This window comes from Pelophylax lessonae (assembly GCF_965119305.1).
Source record: "Pelophylax lessonae genome assembly, chromosome: 9".
In the NCBI taxonomy this organism is placed as follows: Eukaryota; Metazoa; Chordata; class Amphibia; order Anura; family Ranidae; genus Pelophylax; species Pelophylax lessonae.
In genome coordinates, this window is record NC_138776.1 from 116,124,300 (window position 1) to 116,148,502 (window position 24,203).

General features: G+C 45.5%; 1 protein-coding gene across 4 annotated transcripts in view; it reads left to right on the forward strand.

Annotated features, from left to right (window-relative positions):
* Positions 1–24,203, forward strand: part of SGMS1 (sphingomyelin synthase 1) — a 364,196-nt gene that overhangs the window by 308,610 nt on the left and 31,383 nt on the right. For all 4 annotated transcript variants that reach the window (XM_082268258.1, XM_082268259.1, XM_082268260.1 and 1 more), the window contains one exon: positions 10,538–10,655. In XM_082268258.1, the coding sequence (XP_082124384.1) occupies positions 10,538–10,655 (118 nt within the window). The remainder of the gene's footprint in view (positions 1–10,537; positions 10,656–24,203) is intronic.

Consider the following 24,203-nt stretch of genomic DNA (forward strand, 5'->3'; position numbering starts at 1 on the left):
GACAACTGACGAAAAACGGATGACAACTGACGAAAAACGGATGACAACTGACGAAAAACGGATGACAACTGACGAAAAACGGATGACAACTGACGAAAAACGGATGACAACTGACGAAAAACGGATGACAACTGACGAAAAACGGATGACAACTGACGAAAAACGGATGACAACTGACGAAAAACGGATGAAAAAACGGATGACAACGGATGAAAAACGGATGACAACGGATGAAAAACGGATGACAACTGACGAAAAACGGATGACAACTGACGAAAAACGGATGACAACTGACGAAAAACGGATGACAACTGACGAAAAACGGATGACAACTGACGAAAAACGGATGACAACTGACGAAAAACGGATGACAACTGAAAAACGGATGACAACTGACGAAAAACGGATGACAACTGACAAACGGATGACAACTGACAAACGGATGACAACTGACAAACGGATGACAACTGACAAACGGATGACAACTGACAAACGGATGACAACTGACAAACGGATGACAACTGACAAACGGATGACAACTGACGAAAAAACGGATGACAAATGGATGACAACGGACGAAAAATGGATGACAACGGACGAAAAACGGATGAAAAACGGATGACAACGGATGAAAAATGGATGACAACTGACGAAAAAACGGATGACAACTGACGAAAAAACGGATGAAAAATGGATGACAACGGACGAAAAATGGATGACAACGGACGAAAAATGGATGACAACGGACAAAAAATGGATGACAACTGACGAAAAACGGATGACAACTGACGAAAAACGGATGACAACTGACGAAAAACGGATGACAACTGACGAAAAACGGATGACAACTGACGAAAAACAGATGAAAAACGGATGACAACGGACGAAAAACGGATGACAACGGACGAAAAACGGATGACAACGGACGAAAAACGGATGAAAAATGGATGACAACTGACGAAAAACGGATGAAAAACGGATGACAACTGACGAAAAACGGATGAAAAATGGATGAAAAACGGATACATTTTGATGTGACTGAACTGATGAACTGAACGGACCGTATGTGTGAAAGGGGCCTTTAGTTTACTGTCGCTTTAATAATCTAATTTAGGCCCCTTTCACACGGGCTTTCCGTCCGGCAGACTCAGTTTTGCTCAGCGGGAATCGAACTTCCAGACGGATGACAGGTCCGTCTCCTCTCTCTGTGCTGAGAGATACCTGTCAGATCCCCGCTTCTCCTCTATGGGGAGAACGGATGAAAATGGACCGCCTGTCTGTTTTCATTCGATCCGATCCTACAGACGGATGGAAAATAGGATTTCCATCCGTCTGGGTTGATCGGATAGCAGCGGGTGTCAGCGGAGATGTCACTGCTGACATCCGCGGCTCTATAGGGGTGCATGGAGCATCCGATGAGATCTGCCTGAAAAAAACTAAACGGCAGACCTGATCGGAAAGCCCGTGTGAAAGGGGCTTCCATTTGTGAGAGTGAGCGTCTGGTTTCCCATCATTTCTTCTGTCATGGGGAGAGCTGCTCTCGCATATACAAAGCTTTTATAGGTCATGACTTAATGACAGGCAGTTAGTATGACTTTTCTTAGTCATCTTCAGTCTTCAAGTGCACCATCTCTTCTAATTGTTTGCTGCTCAGATGTTTACTATTATCCTCCCTTAATTGGAGGCCACCAGAAATAAATGTATTTTGCCTTTTAAAACGCTGAGTTAATCAGGAACATATTTAATTTGGGAAGTGTAGTGGAAAATGTTTTCCTTATTAATGAGATACTCTGTTCTTTCCAGAGGTTTATTAAATTGTTCCTTGTTGATTCAGAGCAGTTTTGAGGTGTCAGGACATGATATACGCTGCAGCTGTTTCATAATCTGTTTATGGTTGTTTTTTCAATATTCTAGAACTTCTTTTCAAAGATCTTCTGGTGCCTTACAAAGAAAAATATGGAAGTGTACTTGTATGCCATGTGTTATTTGTAATACACACATGCTTGGACAGTATGGAGTCATTTAAATGTGTGGTTGGGGGGAAATAAAACTGCACAATTGAGCCATGTTTTTACCACCCCCTTCTGCTGCAGTTGCTATGCATTGCAAATTCTACCCGACATGCAGCAATCGGCAGGCAGCAAGCACGCTGAATGCAGCATATTCAAGCAAATGGGGAAGTGCTGCAAACACCCTGAAACCACGTGCAATGCATGTGGTTGCGGCACATTTGTTGTAAAAATTGGGGTTAAAATAGGTGCTGAGGAGGTGTCATACCGCCTCCTCGCTGCCTGTCAATCAACGTTAAAATGTGATCCAAATGCAAGGGGTAGGTTCAGATATTTTTCTTCTGTGTTTGCCAATGTCACAGCATTGTTAAAGTGATATTAAATGCTTTTTTTTTTTTTTGTTCTTTTTTTAGAAATAACGAACATGTTATACTTATTTGTTCTGGAATTTTCTTAGGTAACTCCTATCCTCATATTGATTAGTTGTTCCAAATTAATAACTACTACAGTACTGCAGTAGGGAACAGATACTCAGCATCTTTCCAAATACCATATTTATTGGCGTATAACACGCACCTTCACTTTAAGAGGGAAGTTTTAGGAAAAAAACATTTTAAATATTTAAAAACAGTACACTGCCCCTTTCATTAAACAGCCCCCCTATACATTGCACAGTCCCCCCCCCCCCATGCACACTACATACCCCCTTTTATTACAAAGCCCCCTTTACATTGCACAGCCCCCCTGCACTCCCAGGAGACCTCCATTTTCCTGGGACAGCCCTGCCAGCTTACTCTAAAGTAAAAACAAAATCACTGCCAGCCCCTTTCCATAGATGCTTCCTACAGTGTGTCACTGTTATTGTAAACTGATGCCTCTAAATACCTCAGTAGCTCCGTTCTTTCATGGCCGGTCATGTGACTGCTCTTCTCTGACGGTTAATGGCCGGTCATGTGACTGCTCTCCACCAATCTGAAGCTACACTCAGAGGAGGAGGAGCGGGAGGAGGAGAGCAGCCAGCAAGAACAAAGTTAACCAGGTATTTAGAGGCAGCGTTTTTTAATGACCATGATATAATGTAGTAAGGATCTATAAAAAGGGCTGGCAGTGATTTTTTTCTTAACTGAAGAATACGCTGGCAGGGCTGTGCCAGGGCCAGGAGAGGCGGCACGGCTGGCCTGACACCCCTCCAATGTGTGGCACCCGGAGCGGACCGCCCGATTCCCCCCCCCCCCCCCCTGTTGGAAAAAAAATATCGGCGTATAACACGCACCCACTGTTTGCACTATATTTTCAAGGGAAAAAAGTGCGTGTTATACGCTGATAAATACGGTAACTTTTCTGTTTATTCGACGCAATTACATTTTTTTATACACATGATTACGTAGGTATTGCATTAACTGTACAATTGTACTTTTATGGTAACAAGGGGCGTAACATAGGCAGGCTAGTTCTTATCACAACTGGAAAGAATGCAAACGTGTAATAAAAACATTTATTGGTGCCATGTGCGCAATGAGTGCAGTGTGAAATGCATAGGCAAAACATACAACATAAAACACAATTATATACAGGTTTTACAATTTCATTAACCCCGATGTCGGCAATAGTTTTGCACTGAGCAGCCCCGATCCTCCACTTCTTGGGTCCCTCGCCAACAATTTTGGCCCCTCCCTCCTCCCCAGTACCACCAGAAAAAAGCTGCTTGCAATGGGGGCACCAAAGCAGGCTGTCTTGAACCACAGCTCTGCATGTCCATTTACACACACAGCCCTGGCTCGGCCCCGCTCCCTCTTTCTCCTCATAAGCTCACTGGCTGTGGTTGACAGCAGCGGGAGCCAATAGCCCCCCACTGGAAGGCCAGCCAGTGAGGAGCGAGAGTCCCCAGAGAGCCGAGGTGCTCCTGCTCATTGCTGGATCGCAGCCATGTGCTTTAGACGTAAGCCTCTGAACTCCAGCATTTTGGTGGGAAAGGGGCACATGTAAAACAATTCATTTATTTGGGTCCTTGTTGAGTCGTACATTAAAAATTGCATGTCGCTGCACATGGTGTGAACAAGCTCAAAATATTTTAATCAAGTCAAATCTACGTTTTTTTTCCCCCTATTATTTTTATTGCACATATGGTGTGAACGAGACCTAAAAGCGAGTACGACTTTGTACAGTGCCCAGCCACAGCATATTTCAGCTTCCATAGGCTACAGGCAATAGGGCTGGGCGCTGTACCTGTGCTTCCAAGGCATGTCAGGATTGGCTAAAGTGTGTGCCCAATGTGGCCTAAAGTATTAACGCTATATATTGTTAAACTAAAGTGTTTAAAATGATCAGAACCAGTGTTTTTCTTTTAAAAGAAAAGCATGGGTTTAAACAAAATAAACCTACGTACCCACCCAGGTGGATCCAGCATTTATCCAATGTTGCAGCTGTCCCCTGCCACCTAAGACAGAGAACTGAGTGATCAAAGACCATTGGTGGCTCAGTTCTTGGTCTTCAGTGAGCAGGGATATCTCCGTGTTCTGCCGGCAGCGCCGGGCTGTCAAGGAGGTGGGGGAGCTCCGGCTTGGTGGGTAGCTGAGCCCAGCTATCAGTCAGCCATCTGGGTGGATGCTGATATTGAAGTTGGGATCTTGCCAGAGTGTTAAACAGCCTGCTGTCAGCTGAATACAGGTCACAGGAGTGCAGAATGAAGTACCCTCCTGTACCCACAGGGGAAGTATAGTCAAAAAAAGCTTTGGCCTTACTTCTCCTTTCACTGTTAAAGGAGTTGTAAAGGCAGAAGTTTTTTTTATCTTAATGCATCCTATGCATTAAGATAAAAAGCCTTCTTTGTGTAACTGCCTCCCCAGCACCCCCTAACACACATTTGACGTCCCCCTCTGTCCAGCGATGTCCACGAGTCCCTCGGCCGTCCTGGACTCTCCCTCCTGATTGGCTAAGACACAGCCACGGCACCATTTTGCTCCCGTGGCTGTCAATCAAAGTCAGTTAGCCAATCATGAGAGAGAGGGGGCGGGGCCGAACAGCAGCTCTGTATCTGAATGGACACACAGCAGCTCGGCTCCAGTGCCCCCCATAGCAAGCTGTTTGCTGAGTGGGCACTCGATAGGAGGGAGGAGCCAGGAGCAGCAACAAAGGACCCGAGAAGAGGAGGATCTGGACTGCCTTGTGCAAAATCAACTGCACAGAGGAGGTAAGTATATCATATCAGGTTTGTTTTAAAAAAAAATAAAAAAATACAAGACTTTACAATCACTTTACCTATATATCTCTATATAGTCATATACAGGCTGCATAGCGCTGGCTCTCCTAGTTCTGAGTGAAATTTGCCCAGGCCTGTCCTAAATAATGTGCTCCATACGATATGAGGAGCTCTGACGTGAAACAAACGTGTGATTAGACTGACGACATATTTTCCCGGACTTGTGGTGGAGTTTCGCTTTTGATAAAGAGTACTTGAAACAAAATTGTGCAGCTTTTAACATTATAGAAGAAGAGATTTGTACTCTGTGCAACTAACAGAGGAAGTGAAAGGAAGTGTTTAACCACACACACGAGTGGCATGTGTCAGTCATTTTCAGATCGGGCAGATATCACATTGCTTGTGTAGTTTACCTGCCTTTGGCTATACTTCGGGGAAAATTCAGCCTGTTTTCAGCTATTTTTTATTTATTTTTCAGAACCTTATCTTAAAGTATGCATAAAATTCTTTCACTTGTCCCCCTTCCCATGCACATTTATTAAAAATGTTTCAGTTTCAAAAGATCTCATTTTGTAAAGCAAGCCATAGATGAATCAATTTTCTTTCCTTCCACCTAGGAAAATCATAGATTTCCCCATCAAGATGGTCAGTATTGAAGGGGGAATGACTCCCACAGCACTATTGTGTTTTGCTGGGGGGGGGGGGGGGGGCACAGGGAGCCTTCCTGGCTGGCGGAATAAAATGATTACTGTTAGCGGCTATAGCTGCTGGCAGTAACTTTATGTAGAAAAATCCAACAGGCTGTTTGTACCCAAGTTGATCGATGGATCAACTTGGGTACAATCAGCCTGCCCATACATGAATTGAAATTCAGCCGCTTCCTGCTGAACTGGCTGAATTTTGATCTATGTATGGCCAGCTTAACCACTTCCCCTGGTTGGACGTCATATGACGTTCTGGGGTTTAAGTGGGGATATCTCAATGATGCCTGCAGCTGCAGGCATCATTCAGATATTTTTTTCTTCAGGCCATTCCCTACAACATAAAAACAATCCTAGCGGCTGAACAACGGCTTGATCGTTCTTACAGGCGGCGGGAGGGGACATCCCCCCCCCCCCTCCTGTTCTTCTACCGGCTCCCCGAGAAGGAATCGGCGGCCGGGTGGAAGTGTACCATAGAGCAGGGATTCCCAAACTACGGCCCTGCAGCTGTTGCAGAACTACACATCCCATGAGGCACTGTAAAATTCTGACATTCACATACATGACTAGGCATGATAGGAATTGTAGTTCCTGAACAACTGGAGGGCCGTGGTTTCGGAATCCCTGCCATAGAGACTGTGAGGACCAGATGGTCCCCGGCAGTCTCTATGACTCTCGGAGGCCCGGGCCCGACGTGATGATGCCACGTCCGGCCTGGCAGTTTCAATACTGCCAAGATCTCGGCATTCAGCTGAGATCTTTTTTTTTTTTTTTTTTCCAGGCTTTCTAGCCTGTAGGCGAGATCTGAGGTCTTATTGACCCCAGATCTCCTTATAAAGAGGACCTGTCATTCACTAATCCTATTACAAGGGATGTTTCCTTGTAATAGGAATAAAAGTGATGAAAAAAAAAAAAAAATTAAGGAGAAAGTGTAAAAATAAACGATAAAAAAAAAAAAAATTTAAAGTGCCCCCCGTCCTCGTTAGCTCACACGCAGAAGCGAACGCATGCGTACGTCGCGGCCACATATGTAAACAACGTTCAATCCATACATGTGAGGTATCGCCGCAAACGTTACAGCAAGAGCAATAATTCTAGTCCAAGACCCCCACTGTAACTCTAAACTGGTAACCTGTAAAAAATTTTAAAGCGTTGCCTATAGAGATTTTTAAGTACCAAAGTTTGGCGTCATTCCACGAGTGTGTGCAATTTTAAAGATTGACATGTTCGGTATTTATTTACTCAGCGTAACATCATCTTTCACATTATCCAAAAAAATTGGGCTAACTTTAGTGTTTTGTTTTTTTTTTTTTTTTAATTCACAAAAGTTTTTTTAAAAGAAAAAAAAACGCGTTTGAAAAATATCTGCGCAAATAACGTGTGACATAAAAAGTTGCAATGACTGCCATTTTATTCCCTAGGGTCTCTGCTAAAAAAAATATATATAATGTTTGGGGGTTCCCAGTCATTTTATAGCAAAACGATGATGATTTTTACATGTAGGAGCGGAGTGCCAGAAATCGCCCGGTATTAAAGTGGTGAGGTTTGTTTGTTGATCCAGTGACCTCGTCTATACGGAAGCCGTTCACACTGGTGCTTTGAGATGGGAAAAAAGCAAGCACTACTTTTTTCAGTTCGACAAAATTGTTAAAGTGGAGTTCCAGCCTTAAAAGGAAAATTTGACATCCGCTTGCTCTAAGTAACCTGAAAAAGATTTGGATAATCATGATTTTTTTTTCTTTACTTACCTTGTTTTTGAAGAAAATATACTTACCTTTCTTCCACTTCCTCCCTCTTCGGCCACGGCCCGCGCCGTTACTTCCTGCTTGCATTGACTCCTGGGAGCCGAATGTCATCGCTCCCAGGAATCAATGCGCCTGCATCGGCCCTGCTCGTCACTTCCGGTGCAGGGGCGTCATTCCCTGCTAAACAGCTTATGGGCATGCCCAGAAGCTGTGCAGGGATGACGTGCCTGCACTGGAAGTGACGAGCAGGGGCAAGGCATCCTGGGACTCTGACGTCACCGAAAAAGACGCTCTGGCTTTAGCTGCCCACACCTGAGATGGCACCACTGGAGAAGACATTTTCAAGGTAAGTATTTCTTCCAAAGGTAAGTGAACCTGGGGACAGTTCAGAGGCTATCGTTGCTGAAATGCACTAGCCCTGACTGTCCCAGGGGTATTTTGGGTTTAGATGCACTTTGATTTTTTTTGGCCTTTATTTAGGAAATATTGCAATGTATGTTTTCAAGAGCAAGCTATCTGGTATAATATCCCCTTGCTGGGGACTGTACTTATATATGCAGCCTCACTGAATTGGGTCTTCCTTCTTGGGGCTGCATAATATCCGTACCTGTCCTTTTTTTTTTTTTAGCCTTGGGTCTTGTAGTAACAATTGGGAACCAGGAGGCCCAGTGCCCAATCACCTGATTGCTATGATAGCCTCTGATTGGCTCACATTGACTAGTTACTGTATAGCCAGCCCTGTGTGTGTTTCTCCTCTAAATGGAGAGAAACATTGTATCCTGTTCTTGCTGGAGGAGAAAAGTGTGTATTTTAACAAATAATAAAAAACAAAAAAGCTAGATCAGAGTTTGGGCTAGGTCTGTGTCAGGGTTAGCGTTGGCATCAGTCAGTCAGGGTCAGTATATTTAAGGTTGGATTAAAAAAAAAAAAAAAAACATTGTTAAATTATCAGTGTCAGTGTGTTTTAGGTAGGATTAGGAAAAAGCAAAATGGCTCACCATTGTTTCTTAGCCCTATCACAGATAAAAATAACATTCACCTATTTCGTATTAATGTGATTATCAGGAGCAGGAGAATTTATTTTGGGCTGTTCTGTGGTGGTAGATAATAGTAATGGCCCTACATATACAGCTAAATTGAAAAAAAAAAAAAAAAAACGTATATTTTTGTGTTATTTTGGGGCAGTTCTCCTTTGTTAATAAAAAATATAAAAAATCAGAATATATCTATTAGGGCTCATGCACACTGCAGCCCAAAAAAAAAGCTGCTTTTACAGGCATTTGAGCTTTAATTTCTCTGCCTGAAGCCCCGTACACACGTACCGATCGTCGGCATACAAACGTCGGTGGACGAAGGATCTGCCGATTGTACGCGTGTTAGTATGGTGCCTCCGACAGATGTCTGCGCACAATCCGCGGACAAAAGTCTTTCGTGCAAACATGAAAATATTTGTATGCCGACACCAGAACGGACGATTGTTCGCCTGTCAGTACACAATTCGGCCGACAGACCGCAGATTTGCAAGACTGGGCATGCTCAGAAAATAGAAAACACAGGGAAAGTTAACCATTACATGACATCACTTCTGCAGTCGGCGGACAAAATTCTTGTGCTGTCCTTGTGCTGTCTTTGCACTTTTCAGCAGACACCGACATCCCAGGGAGAAAAGAGGAACATTTGTAAGCCGACCATCGGTACGTGTGTACGGGGCTTTAGTCCCTGTTCAGCTCGTAAAACGCTCATCTCTGAAGTCTCAAACGCCCAACAAGCAAAATCCCTTTAATTTCAATGGCCCCTGTTCACATATGAGCGTTTTGTTTTCTGAAGCAAAATGCCTGAAGCTCAAAAAAGTACATGAGCTTCTTTTTTGGCAGATTACAAGCGTTTTTGTTAGATGTTAATGCCTGCCTCCAAACACCTGCAAAAAACGCCTGAAAAAAGCCCCAAAAAAATGCCTGAAAAAAGCCCCAAAAAAATGCCTGAAAAATGCCTGAAAACGATACGCTCAGGTGTAAATGGAGCCTAAGGCCCTATTCACACCCCAGCATATTTCAGCTCGTAAAACGCTCATCTCTGAAGTCTCAAATGCTCAACAAGCAAAATCACATTTATTTCAATGGCCCCAGTTCACATCTGAGTGTTTTGTTGCCTGAAGGAAAACTCCTAAAGCTCAGAAAAGTACATGAGATTATTTTTTGGCTGATTACAAGCGTTTTTGTTAGATGTCAAAACCTGCCTCCAAACACCTGCAAAAAATGCCTGAAAAAAGCCCCAAAAAAATGCCTTAAAACAATACTCTCAGGTGTGAATGGAGCCTAAAATCTTGAAGTGTGTGCTTTATCGCTAGTTAAAAGCCCAATTCCTGAAGAAGGCTCCATTCACACCTATGAGTGTATCATTTTCAGGCATTTTTTGGGGGCTTTTTTTTTTTTTACAGGAGTTTTTTGGGGGCTTTTTTTTTAGGCGTTTTTGCAGGTGTTTGGAGGCAGGCAGTGACATCTAACAAAAATGCTTGTAATCTGCCACAAAGTTAGTGTACTTTTTTGAGCTTCAGGCGTTTTGCTTCAGGAGACAAAACGCTCATATGTGAACAGGGGCCATTGAAATGAATGGGATTTTGCTTGTTGGGCGTTTTGAAACTTCAGAGATGAGCTGAAATACGCTCAGGTGTGAACAGGGCCAAAAAGTCCTGATAAGGTATAATTCACCTGGATAAACTAAGTAGTTGCAATATGTACCATTTTACAAAAACATGGTAAAGTTTTAAAGTTTTGTTCATGCATAAAGATTTGTTTTACCGTCCATCATGAAGGGGTTTAATAACTGTTGTTTTTTTTTTTGTTTGTTTTTTTTAAAATATACTCTTGTCTTTTCCTTCCACAGATCCATAGTTAGCCGAAGATATTTTTGTATAGTTGGTACTCTGTACTTGTATCGATGTATAACTATGTATGTTACTACACTGCCAGTTCCTGGAATGCATTTCAACTGTTCTCCAAAGGTACGTGCTCTCTTTTTCTGTAAGTGTTGTTTATTTTGGGGAGCACAGGGGAGCAGATTGGCAGACACTGTAATTGAACCTGAGGATTTGTTCAGGTTTGGAGTGTGTCCTGGTCGCTTTTACTTGAAAGGAAGGAAAAACCATTGTCAGGCATTTGACAAGTGTTTTTTTGGAGTGACCACAGTTTAAAGTGATTCTAAATATTGTAATTAAAAAAAAAAAAACATGTTATACTTACCTGCTCTGTGTAATGGTTTTGCACAAAGCAACACCCAAACCAAACCTCATCTTTTTGGGTCCCCTGCCGGCACTCCTAGCTTCCTTCCCCCTGCCGAGTTCCCCCAATAGTAAGCCTCTTGCTTACGGGAGCACTCGGGCAGGCTGAACCTTGATCCTGTGAATGTACATTGTCCATTCACACACAGAGCAGGGCTCGGTCCCAACCCCTGCTCTCTCCTTATTGGCTCACTAGCTGTGATTGACAGCACCAGGAGCCAATGGATCCCACTGCTGTGTGAGCCAATTTGGATAGAGACCAGGGAGAGGCGCTGCTCTCATGCACCAAGGTAAGTATGGGGGTTGGGAACTGGGGTTGGTCTGCACACAGAAAAAAAAAATATATATATATATATATACACACATACACACGCTCATATGTGTACACAGTGCCTTGCAAAAGTACTAACCCCCTTGGCATTTTTCATGTTTTGTTGCCTCACAACCTGGAATTAACATGGATTGTTTGAGGATTTGCATAATTTAATTTACAGAACATGCCCACAACTTTGAAGATTTTTTTTTATTTTTATTTTTTTATTGTGAAGCAAGCAACAAATTGGACAAAATAACAGAAAAAGTCTATGTGCATAACTATTCACCCCCCCCCCCCTAAAGTCAATACTTGGCAGAGCCACCTTTTGCGGCAATCACAGCTCCAAGTCGCTTTGGATAAGTCCCTATGAGCTTGTGAGCTTGCCACATCTTACCACTGGGATTTTTGCCCATTCCTCCTTGCAAAACTGCTCCAGCTCCTTCAGGTTGGATGGTTTGCGCTTGTGAACAGCAATCTTTAAGTCTGACCACAGATTTTCTATTGTATTGAGTTCTGGACTTTGACTAGGCCATTTTAGCACATTTACATGTTTCCCCGTAAACCACTCAGCAGTGCTTTAGCAGTGTGTTTGGGGTCATTGTCCTGCTGGAAGGTGGACCTCCGTCCTAGCCTCAAATCACGTAGAGAGTAGTACAGGTTTTGCTGAAAAATATCCCTATATTTGGCACCATCCATCTTTCCGTCAACTCTGACCAGTTTCCCAGTCCTGGCTGCTGAAAAACTTCCCCACAGCATGATGCTGCCACCACCATGTTTCACTGTGGGGATGGTGTTCTTTAGGTGATGTGATGTGTTGGGTTTGCGCCAGACATAGCGTTTTCTTTGATGGTTGAAAAGTTAAATTTTAGTCTCATCTGACTAGAACACCTTCCTCCACACATTTTGGGAGTCTCCCACATGCCTTTTCACAAACTCAAACATGCCATTTTGTTTTTTGCTGAAAGTTTTTTGCTGAAAGTAATTGCTTTCTTCTGGCCACTCTGCCATGAAGCCAAACTCTATATAGCGTACGGCTTATTGTCATCCTATGTACAGATACTCCAGTCTCTGCTGTGGAACTCTGCAGCTTCTCCAGGGTTACCTTAGGTCTCTGTGCTGCCTCTCTGATTAATGCCCTCCTTGCCTGGTCCGTAAGTTTTGGTGGGCGGCCGTCTCTTGGCAGGTTTGCTGTTGTGCTATGCTCTTTACATTCGGTTATGATAGATGTAATTGTGCTCCTGGGGATCATCAAAGATTTGGATATTTTTTATAACCTAACCCTGACTTGTACTTCTCAACAACATTGTCCCTTTGGAAAGTTCCTTGATCTTCATGGCAGTGTTTGGTTAGTGGTGCCTTTTGCTTAGGTGTTGTAGCCTCTGGGGCCTTTAAAAAAAGGTGTGTATATGTAATGACAGATCATGTGACACTTAGATTGCACACAGGTGGCCATCATTTCACTAATTATGTGACTTCTGAAGGTAATTGGTTGCACCAGAGCTTTATAAGAAATGTTGATATACGTGTAAACTTTGTACTTTGGTCTGCAACCTGTTGATCGCGGTAGGTAGATCACAATCAGGGCTGCACTGACGCTCAAACCCCTCCCCCCAGACTCTTCGTTTAATAGCAGAGTGAAAGGCAAAACAGTGCTTGATGGAGGGCAGGAGCTGCTTAGACAGTCCTAGCATCCAATCATCAGCTGGTTGACATGAAAAGTTAACTCCATCCAGCACTGTTTTGCCTCTCACTCTGCTCTAATGTACAGCTGCTGCTAGATAGGTGAGAGCTACCTACACACAATTACAATTGTAGAAACGGCTAATGTGGGGGGTGCAGAGGACAGTGCTATGCAGGGGGTAGAGGACACTACTGTGGGGGGAAGGGGGGGTGGCAAAGGGCACCATTGTGGGGGCAGAGGACACTACTGTGGACATACCATTTCCATCACTATGCTTCATGGTTATGAGGTTCTCCTAAAAATACTGTCTCTGGTCTGCGGCAAACATGACTGCTGTTACTGTGACCAGACAACCGTCTTACCATTACAATTGGGTAATTACAATTAGTTTGCCACTGAATATATGCGCTGAAGACTAATCAAGCAAACTGTAATTGTGCTATAATGTTCTTGTTTGACAGCAAAGGTTTTTTTTTTTTTTTAACAACCCTCTTATGCGGGTTGAATTGTTGCAATTGCTTTCTGATTGTAGATGCATGCAGTTGACCTCTGCTTTTGCAAGTTACCTGAACACCCAGTGATGGGATTCTTAGCCACATCTTTTATTATCAAATGGTCATCTTGTAGATTATTTTCCTTACAGTGGAATGATTTCAACTAATTTAGCAAACATTTTCCATCCCTTGCAAGACTAGTAGCTTCCACAACTTAGTTTCTGAGGGCCTTAGAAAGCTCTTTTAATCTTGGCACGATGACACTGCTATATCTATAGCAAAGAGAACCCCCATACCCTAGATCAGTGGTCACCAACCAGAAAATGTTGGTGGTCCCCAGGGGTTCTGCCGCAAATCAACATTGTGGTGAATATATACCAACCAATGTTTCCAGTGTTGTTCTCAATGTGCGTTGACAGTTAATACTGTCATTCCGCATTGATACCCGATGCCTCCTCTGTTGTACCAGCTCTTGTGAACTCAGAGGGATGTGCTGGGTTTAGTGCAGAGAGCCAGAGTTAAAGGTGGTGGGGGACTTCAATGGCAGTGCTGATCAGACTGGGGGGGCATAGAGCCAGAGCATTGTGTGTGTAAGGCAGTGTGATCCAGGGGCAGGGGGGCAGAGAGTCAGAGAATTGTTTGTGTGTGTGTGTGTATAAGGCATGTTAAATATGTTGGTGGTCTGCAGGACAAAAAAATTGTCAGTTTAGTGGTTCGTGGGTCCGAAAGGCTGGCGACCTCTGTCCTAGAGATTTAAATAAACCGGCTCCAGCTACATGCTCCATGGAGGTTGTAATCATTGGCACCCAATCTGGAACATCTACCATATTTATCAGCGTATGACACACACTTTTTCCTCCTACAAATGGATGGCAAAACACCAGTGCGTGTTATACGCTGATGTATTAAAAAAAAAAAAAATGATAGACAGTGGCCCAATGGCGGGACGCGGGCCGTGTGACGTCTATCATAGGCGCCGGGACTTCTGATGACAACGGTCGCTCGTTCTTGCTTCTCCTCGGTCCAGCCCGCCCGCCTCTGCCTCTCAGCGCTGCCTGGCCTTTTTTTTTTTTTAAATACTGGTATATCGCCGCTCTGTGCAATGGCACTGGCGAGGCTGCTGTTGCCTGTTGCTTTGCCCTGCATTGGTGGACACTGCGCTGGCGAGGCTGCATTGGTGGACACTGCACTGGCGAGGCTGCATTGGTGGACACTGCGCTGGCGAGGCTGCATTGGTGGACACTGCGCTGGCGAGGCTGCATTCACAGGCACTGGTAAGACTGCATTTGATTAAAAAAGTTCAATGCTATTTCAAATTTAAGCTTTTTTCCTAAAATTTCCCTCCTAAATTTGAGGTGCGTGTTATACGCCAGTGCATGCTATACGCCGATAAATACGGTAATTCTAATTTCACGGATTGACGTTTTAGTAAATGTAGGAGGTGATTAGCATTTTCCATATAAGTCAGCAATTTTTAAATGATAAATACACCTTGTAATTTTTATGTGTCATTTAATGGATGTCACTTTTTCTGTAGGCACTTTTTGAATCCAAGTCTGTTTGCCTCCAAGTATGTTGAAAAAGCCAACAATTTATGAGGTGTACTTACTTTTTCACATGACTGTATATGGAAAGGACATTTATTCAACTGTTTTTCTACAAGCTAATATGTGTAAACTCTAAAGGATAATTTCATCTTTCCTAACACGTTAAACCAGTTTTCAGGGTGTAACATGTTACTGATGCACCTGTCACAATTTAAAAAAAAACATGTGGCTGTGCGGGGCTTCGCCCACCTAGCCGCTTCAATTGTTCACAGAGTTTTGACAGCCTGTAGTTCCTAATTAACCACCAGGGCACTGATAAGTGCTCTAGGTAGTTCATTGGTGCTGCCCCTACAAAGTACAGGCAGACAGCTACACTGACAGTCTGCAGTAGCCTGAGATTGCACCCGCGATCTGCTGATCACGGGTGCAATGCATTGCAAAAAAATATTAAATACACATTTTTTACCTACAAAAAGATGTGCATTTATTTCTTTCATTCATTGACGGACACAGCTCCTGATCTTCATAACCATTGGGTTATACTGCCCCCTAGAGGAGTAGGACGCTAGGCAGAAAAGTCTGGTTACACCAATGGGCAGTCCCAGGGGGGGTATACTCCCTCTCCCTGCTATAGGTACTCAGGTTTTTTTTTTTCTGCATAGTCAGGAGTAAGGACCTAATTCCTTTCTGGGCTCTCTGGTCCTGGCAATTTTTTCTTTTCAGATATACATTTTTTCCTGTGAGATCTACAATCAACTGCCGGACTGGGTGACGGCCTCTAAATCCAGTGGTAACCCCAGTCTCGCCAGCGCACGCAGACCTCAGCTCCGCGCTAGGTTGGCTGCGACATAGCCCCACTGGACGGGGGCTGGCCCGTGAGTTAAATGCCTCACAAGGTCGCATACGACTGGGTCTCGGCCCGAGTCGCAGCGTTTCTCCTGGCCGACCGACCCCATTTCGATGGCGAGGGGTTCTGTCTGGAGCAGTACCCGCCTGGTTCCTGGTATGGTTAGTAGCTGTCCCCCCACCACCCATGGAGGGTTTTGGGGTGGACGTGGGCCCCTCCTTGAGATGATCAGACCCCCAGGTTCCCCTCCTTCCCGTCAGGCACCTCCCCTTCATCTGTCCCCCCATTCCCCCCCCCTACACTTATGCTGGGGCTGTGTGGGTGGTCTGGTCCACCTCCTGGGGTGGGGGCAGAGCGCTATACTGGCGATGGGGGTGGGGGGGCTGCGCCGCCAGCGACTGGACAATCGTCTATGCGGGAGGGGGGTTGTACCTGGTGGGGGCTCCTGCCAAAGCCCCCTGTCCTGCCTGGGCCTGTCCTTGAGGCCTAGGGATCTGTACTGGGTCCCTGGGAGCCTCGTGGTGCCACCATTTTGTTATAGCCTGTATTCTCTATGCGCAGCGGTGGTTTGTTATTGAAAATAGCGGCGGCCATAACAGTGGAGCCTTGTGGGTGGCGATTTTGCCGACTCCTGGATCTTTTCACTTCCTGATCACTGCTAGTGGACTGAAGATTATCCTGGTGGCTGCAGGTGCCTGTTTTTGCTGGGTGATGAGTCTGATAGGGTTCTCTCCCTCTCTGCTGAGGATCGATTGGTGCTTTGTGCCTGGCGACTAGGTGGTGCTGCCAGCACGGTGGGGGTTGTCCCTTTGCAGTGTTTTACACTTTTTGTGGGGTTCCCCTGGTGACTGATGGAGTCTTTGGAGCACATCTCCCCACCTGATCCCCTCTGAGGGTCCTAACCATCCATCCATCCACAGACTGCATTCCTGGAGTCTTTTGTGTCCCGCATGGAGGGGGCTTTCGGGTGATGGGAGATAGCTAAAAGCGCCCCCTGCCTTTTCTGTCTCATCAGATCCTGAATCTAATTCGACTTCTGCAGACGTGGGTCTCCCTGCTCGGTCTGCGACCACGCGCCCTGAAACATCAGTGAGGATGATTCCTCCGCATCTGCAACCGCGCAGGAAAAGCCGCTGGTAGAAGCACTGATTGTATCTGTGTGAGACCTTGAAGGTGGAGGACGCAGCTGCAACGGAGGCGCAGGATCCCTTAGGCACTCACAAGCCATCCAGTGTGGCAAAGGTGTTTCCCCGCCTATTTTGACCGAATCATCGCTAAGAGTGAGGACGATCAAAGCATCCCCTTGGGCTCCCTAAGTGATTTACTAGGCGGTAGAAGAGGAGTCCCTTAAGAAGTGGACTGTTCCACTGGTGGTGCACCCTCCAGTTTCCAGATTGTACAAGGCAACCATGATTCCGGTTGAAGAGTTCCTGGCCTTTAAGGATCCAGCCGACAGGAAGGCTGAGCCTGTGGCTTGCATTATGTACACTGTGGCTGGTTCGGCACCATTGCCCTGGTGTCGCAACTCTGAGTGGGCTAAGCTTTTATGCCGTGACCTGGAGGAAGATCGGCTCCACCCTGCCTTTGCTGAGCTGACGGACCAGCTAGTCCAGGGGCTGCTTTTTATTTGTGCTGCCTCTTTGGATGCAATTCCCCTAGTCGCTAGGACCTCTATTTTGGCAGGGGTCCTTCAGAGTGTCTTTTGGCTCAAATGCTGGTCTGCGGACCAAACTTCTAAAAAGGCCTTGACTGATCTCCCTTTTCAAGGAGATCGTCTGTTTGGAGCTACCCTGGATGACGACATTAAAGGTCTCACAGGGGGAAAGAGCACCTTTCTTACGCAGGCAACTAAGGTCAAGGAACCTCGTCGTAGACGTGGGCCCTCCTTCTCGGCTCATAAGAAGTTTTTTCTTCCCTCAGGGTTGACTGAAAGGGGCTCGAAGCCTTTCTAGGGCCTCCTCTGGAGGATCCAAACGAACCTAGTCTGGCAAGCCGAGAGCGGGCTTCTCCAGACCCGCAAACAAGGCTCCTTCAGCATGAAGGTGCGTCCTCACCCGTATCAGGGGAGGGGGGATGTCTTCGCTGGTTTCCAGACCCGTGGACTTCCTTGGTAACAGGACAAGTGGGTCCACAAAGTCATTCGGTCCCCACGGCAAGGTTCTTTCCCTCCAACTTGCGCCTGTCCCCGGACCGCTTACAGGGTCTGTTTGGGGTGGTACAAGACCAGTTACTTCAAGGGGTGATTGTCTTGGTTCCGACATCGGAACATTTTCAGGGTTTTTACTCAAACATGTTTACAGTTCCCAGGAAGGAAGGCAAGGTGTGTCCAATCCTGGACCTCAAGATGCTGAACTGCTTTGTGAGAGTGCAGCAGTTGAGGATGAAGTCCATTTGCACGGTGGTGGCATCCCTGCCTCAGAGGGATTTTTCTTGCCTCTATCGACATCAAGGGTGCTTACCTTCACATTCCAATATTTGCCAGTCATCAGCGCTTCCTCTGCTTTGACGTGGGAGAGTAGCATTATCAATTTGTGGCATTACCCTTTGGTCTCTCCTTTGCTCCTTGGGTCTTCACAAAAGTGTTATCCCCGGTGCTAGCATTGTTACGCCAACGGGGGATTGCGGTACTGGGCTACTGGGATGACCTACTTCTGCGAGCGGAGTCGCCTACTTTTCTGGTGGTAAACTTGCAAATCACCATACGAACTTTGGGGGAGTTCGGCTGGATTCTGAATTTTCAGAAGTCTGCTCTGGTTCTGTCCACAAAGCTGGACTGTCTGGGTCTGACTCTGGACTCGGCCTTAGCTATAGTGTTCCTTCCCCTGGACAGACTCCAGAAATTGCAGGCTGCAATTCGTCTCCTGCTGTCCAGCAGATGGTCATCCCTCCAGACTTGCATGCGGTGCTGGGCCTGATGGTGACTACCTTTTGCGGCGGTTCCATTTGCACAGTTCCATATGTGCTTCCTGATATGGTGGCTTCGTTCTCCGGTGCTTTGGCTGGTCAAATCCTTCCTCCCCTTGTATTGGACAGTGGTCACCACGGATGCCAGCCTGTCCGGCTGGGGAGGCCTCCTTGGCAAAAATTCTGCTATGGGGCTCTGGACACTGGAAGAGTCCAGACTATCAATTAATGTCTTGGAACGCTGAGCAATCGGACTGTGCCTTGACCATTGGACGGATCGTCTTCAGGGACATCCAGTGCGCATGCAATAGGAAAATGCCACGGCCGTGGCTTATGTCAATCACCAAGGGGGCACAAGAAGTGTCCTGGCTGCTCTGGAGATAGTCAGCATTCTAAGGTCGGCAGAACGTTTTGTTCTAGTCTTCTCCGCAGTACACATTCCCAGGGTGGAAAACTGGCAGGCAGATTACCTCAGTCGGCAGGCATTGGACCAAGGGGAGTGGTCCCTTCATCTGGAGGTGTTTTATCAGTTGTGTCTCCAGTGGGGCATTCCCAAGGGGGATCTGTTGGTGTCTCGGCTCAACAGAAAGGTGCAGAGGTTTGTGGCTTGGTCACGGGATCCTCTGGTGGCCCCGTGGGGGTCAGTATCGTCTGAATTACGCCTTTCCTCCTCTCAAGCTTCTGCCAACACTTCTTCGCAGGATCGTGGCAGAAGGGATTCTGGTCATCTTAGTGGCCCTAGACTGGCCTCGTCAGGCTTGGTACGCCGATCTGGTGCGGCTGGTCACCAACGTTCCTTGGAAGCTTCCTCTCAGGAGGATCTGCTGTCCCCAGGATCAATCTTCCATCCTGCTTTACAGTTGCTGGCTTTGACGGCTTGGCTGTTGAATGCCAGATGCTGATGGATAGAGGTTTATCTGAGTCAGTAATTCCAACGCTGTTAAAAGCTAGGAAATTTACCTCTAGGAAGAATTACCATCGTACGTGGAAGATGTACATTGCGTGATGTGGGTCTCTTGAGGTTCATGCTTGCTCCTTGATGGCTCAGATTTTGACCTTACTTTAACGGAGGAGTGGGTTAAACAGAAATTTGCCTTGAGTACCATCAAGGTCCAGGTGTCGGCTTTGGCAGTCTTCTTCCAAGGACCCTTGGCCACACACTCCCTGGTGCGTACCTTTCAGGGTGTTCGACATTTGGTTCCTCCAGTGCAGTCTCCGTTACTGCCTTGGGTCCTCATTTTGGTTCCTTTTAGGTCCTCCAGAAGCCTCCCTTTGAGAATCTTTGGGAAATTCCCTTGCATACGCTGTCTTAGAAGGTGACTTTTTTTTAGTGGCTATCACCTCTGCGTGCAGCGTGTCGGAACTGGCGCCGTTACGCTGTTATCCTGTTGTTCACCTTACTGGTGATTCACAGAGCTAAGGTGGTTCTTCGCCCCTGTTTTTCGTTCCTCCCAAAGGTTGTCTCTGATTTTCATTTGAATTAAGATATTGTGTTGCCTTCCCTGTGTCCCAGGCCAAAACATCCTGAAGGAAATTGCCTTGCATGCCTTGGATGTGGTCCTGGCAATTTGGGTGTATCTGGCAGCTACAGAGTTTTTTAGGAAGTCAGACGCACTACTTGTGCTCACGAATGGGCCTCGGAAAGAGTTGTCTGCTTCCTCTGTGACCATTTCAAGATGGATCAGACAGACCGTTATTTAGATCAGTGGTCCTCAACTCCGGTCCTCAGGGCCCACTAACAGGCCAGATTTTAAGTATTACCTTGGGGAGATGCAGACTAGAGTACTGCAATCACTGAGCAGCAAATTATATCACCTGGGATGTATTTCAGTTATCCTGAAAACCTGGCCTGTTAGTGGGCCCTGAGGACCAGGGTTGAGGACCCCTGATTTAGATTGTTTCCATCAGGGGTCAGGTTCCTCCTTTCCCTGTCAAGGTGCACTCTACTCAGGCACTTGGTGCCTCCTGGGCCTTCTGCCATCAGGGCGTCAGTGACGCAGGTTTGCAAGGTGGCTACCTGGTCGTCGGTGCACACTTTCACAAAGTGCTATAAAGTGGATGTGTTGGCATCTGTGGATGCTTCTTTTGGCCGCAAAGTTTTGCAGGCTTCTTTTTAGAGGACCTGATCTTCTTGAGGGTGTATTGTTTTTCTTCAGGTGAGCTCCAGTAGTTTTGGTTGAGTTCCTGTTGTCTGGTTGGCAACTGTTTAGCTTTGGGAATTTTTTGCTGTTCCCATCCCTCATGTTTAACACTGCTGTGGGATGTCCCAATGGTTATGAAGATCAGGAGCTGTGTCCGTCAATGAACAAAAGAGAAAATTTTATTTTTACTTACCGTAAATCCCATTTCTCTGATGTTCATTGACGGACACAGCACCCACCTCTCTGTGGAGTTGTAATTCTTCTGATACTGCTTGTGATTAAACGGAGTACCTATAGCAGGGAGAGAGAGTATACCCCCTGGGACTGCCCATAGGCGTAACCAGACTTTTTTCTGCCTAGTGTCCTACTCCTGCAGGGAGCAGTATAACCCAATGGTTGTGAAGATCAGGTGCTGTGTCCATCAATTAACATCAGAGAAATTGATTTTACGGTAAGTAAAAAATCCCTTTTTTTTTTTTACAAAGGTAAACTTATCCTTTAACTTCTGCCTGTAATTTAATCTGATAGTTCACTTGTCTGCACTAATATCAGCACATATCGATGAATGTTTTGGTATCCATGCGCTGAATAGATGAAATAGGTTTCCGTTCTGTAGATGGTTACTTCCTGTGCGTAGTAAGTGAATGAGATGGAGAAACTCATGTGCACTTGGCATCACTAAGTTTAGTATGAGTCACTTCCTTTTTTATTTTTTTCCCCCAACAAAGCTGGAGTCCTTAAGTTGGTGCAAAATATTTTTCCTGATTAGCAACAAAATAGTTAGCATGTTTAACCACTAGTGAATCATTGTTTGTAGCCGTGAGCCACCAGTTAGATTGTGTTTACTGCTTCTAATTCTGTGTTCTTTTATGGGGAACAGAAAGGGCTAATGATGTATAATATAAAGTGTGGAAATCAATAGAACAACACTTATTTACTGACCATCAGAAAAATGAATGGGTGCCATGGAAAAGACTGAGAAACAAATTAGTTGCTATGTGTTTTCTGCAGTTTATTCATTCATATTTACTTTATTTAGGAACAGCTGTCATAAGAGAATAAATTGGACTATTACAGCTGATTTTACTCTTCTGCTGGCTTGCTTTGCTTTCTCTGGCTTCAATATTTTAAGCCTTTATTCCCAGAAAAGTTTATTGTCTTTACTTCTGCTCTCCGCGTCTGTTTGAGCCAGTGACATAAATTATTGGGAAGAATCGGAGCCAGAGACAACCACCATTTTCATATAGAGGCTGGTAATCACATTGCCCCTAATTTCTCTTTCTATTTAAAAGCATTATAAAAGAGTGAGTAATGAAGGCTCATTTACAGCATGCTTGTTCTGGGTCTGTACTGCTGGCCACAGATGGATAGGAATGTGGCCAGTTCAGCAAGCATTTCGATCAGCGCTTAGCTGTCCCTGTTCAAAAAAAGTCAGTATATCAACTTTTATCAGACAGGTTGCAAAACTTTTGTCGATTAGCAGCTGCAGCCACTAATCAGTGTATTCTGGCAATGCCGGGTGCAGCTGCCAGAATACAGTGTCCTGGCATTGTGATTCCTCCATCCACCATATTTTCTTTAGCTGCTGGCAGAACGAAAAACAACAACTAGTCTGTGGGCAACTTAAAGTGGATGTTCGCTGCATCTGAGCACCAAAAACATTATTTAATTTTTTTTTTTTTAATATTCAAAGCAAACTCCCCCCATCAATCCATTTCTCTATGTATTTATTTTGTTGAGAAAATACTTTGAAAAGCAACCCCCTAGCATTTCTGGCAGTGGCCATCTTGAAAAAGGGCAAATGTTTCATGTAGAATTTACTTCCTGGAATCAATCTGTCCTTAGCTCAAACATGCATGCAGGAGGATGTGCTTAGCTGAGAAAAACTGTCTCCTCTCATTCCCTCCTGAAGGCTCCTGAGATGCATGAAATCATTTGCCTAGGCAAGAAAGCAGGAAGTAACTGAAAAATGTTATAAAAAAAAAAAGAAAAAAAGTTTAAAACCAGTAAATATAAAATACTTTCCTATCTATTTACTATTGCTAGCAGCATGATGATTGAAAAAAAAAAAAAATCAATGTTGATTTTAACTCCAAAGTAGTGAAGTCACACAACCAGACTTTTGGTGATTTCAGAATTAGACCAGTAAATGCAGCGCCTGTAGTTTTGTGGGGACAAGTTCACTTTAGCCTGTGGTGTTTACATATGCTGCAATACAGGTTAGCATTTCATTATTTAAGAAGCAAACTCTGGTCATAAATACCCTTGTGACATGCGATGTCTACTTCCCTTCTGTGTACTTCTCTAATGTACAAATACATGAAAATGCATTGTCTTTTACATGTACTGTATATAAATGGCAACAAGCAAACTGGGACCTTCTGTCCGTTGAGCACTCTACAAACTTTAAAGGATTGCCTTTTGGGAAAAAATATTAAAGGCACATATTTTGTCATGAAAAAAGTGCATTTATTTTCTCTTTCGTTCATTGATGGACACAGCTCCTGATTTTCTGAACCATTGGGGTATACTGCCCCCTACAGGAGTAGGACACTAGGCAGAAAAAAAGTCTGGCTACGCCTATGGGCAGTCCCAGGGGGTATACTCCCTCTCTCTGCTAAAGGTACTCAATTTTTCTATTTTTAGATTTTTTTTTTCTCCTGTTTTTTTTTTTTTCTGTGAGATCTACAATCAACTGCCGGACTGGCGAACGGGCTGGATAATCTAACTTCAATAGTCACCCCAGTCTGGCCAGTGAGCACGCGCACAGACCTCAGCTCCACGCTAGGTTGGTCGCGAGATAGCCCCACTGGAGTAAAAACGCCTCACAAGGTCACATAAGACCGCGTCTTGGCCTGAGTCGCAGCGCTCCTGCTGGCTGACAGCCTCCCATTTAGATGGAGAGGAGGTTCTGTCTGGAGTAGTGCCTGCCTGGTTCCAGATATAGTAACTGTCTCCCCCTGGAGGGTTTTGGGGTGGGCGTGGGCTCCTCCACGGGACAGTCGGACCCCTGGGTTCCCCTCCTTGCTTCGGGCACCCTTCCTCACCCGTCTGTTGGCCCCTGTGGGCCATCTTGCCCCCCTTCACTATGCTGGGGCTGTGGGGTGGTTTGGTCCACTTCCTAGGGTGGTGTTAGGGTGCTGTGCTGGTGATGGGGGGGTGCACCACAGGCGATCGGCTGTGGGGGGGGGGGGGTCTGTACCTGGTGGGGGCTCCTGCCAGGGCCCCACCTTCCTGCCTGTGCCATTTTCTGAGGCCTAGGGATCCCTCCTGGGAGCCTCTTGTTACTGCAATTTTCTTGTAGTTTGTGTGCTCAGTGCACTGCGGCCATGTTTGTGTAGT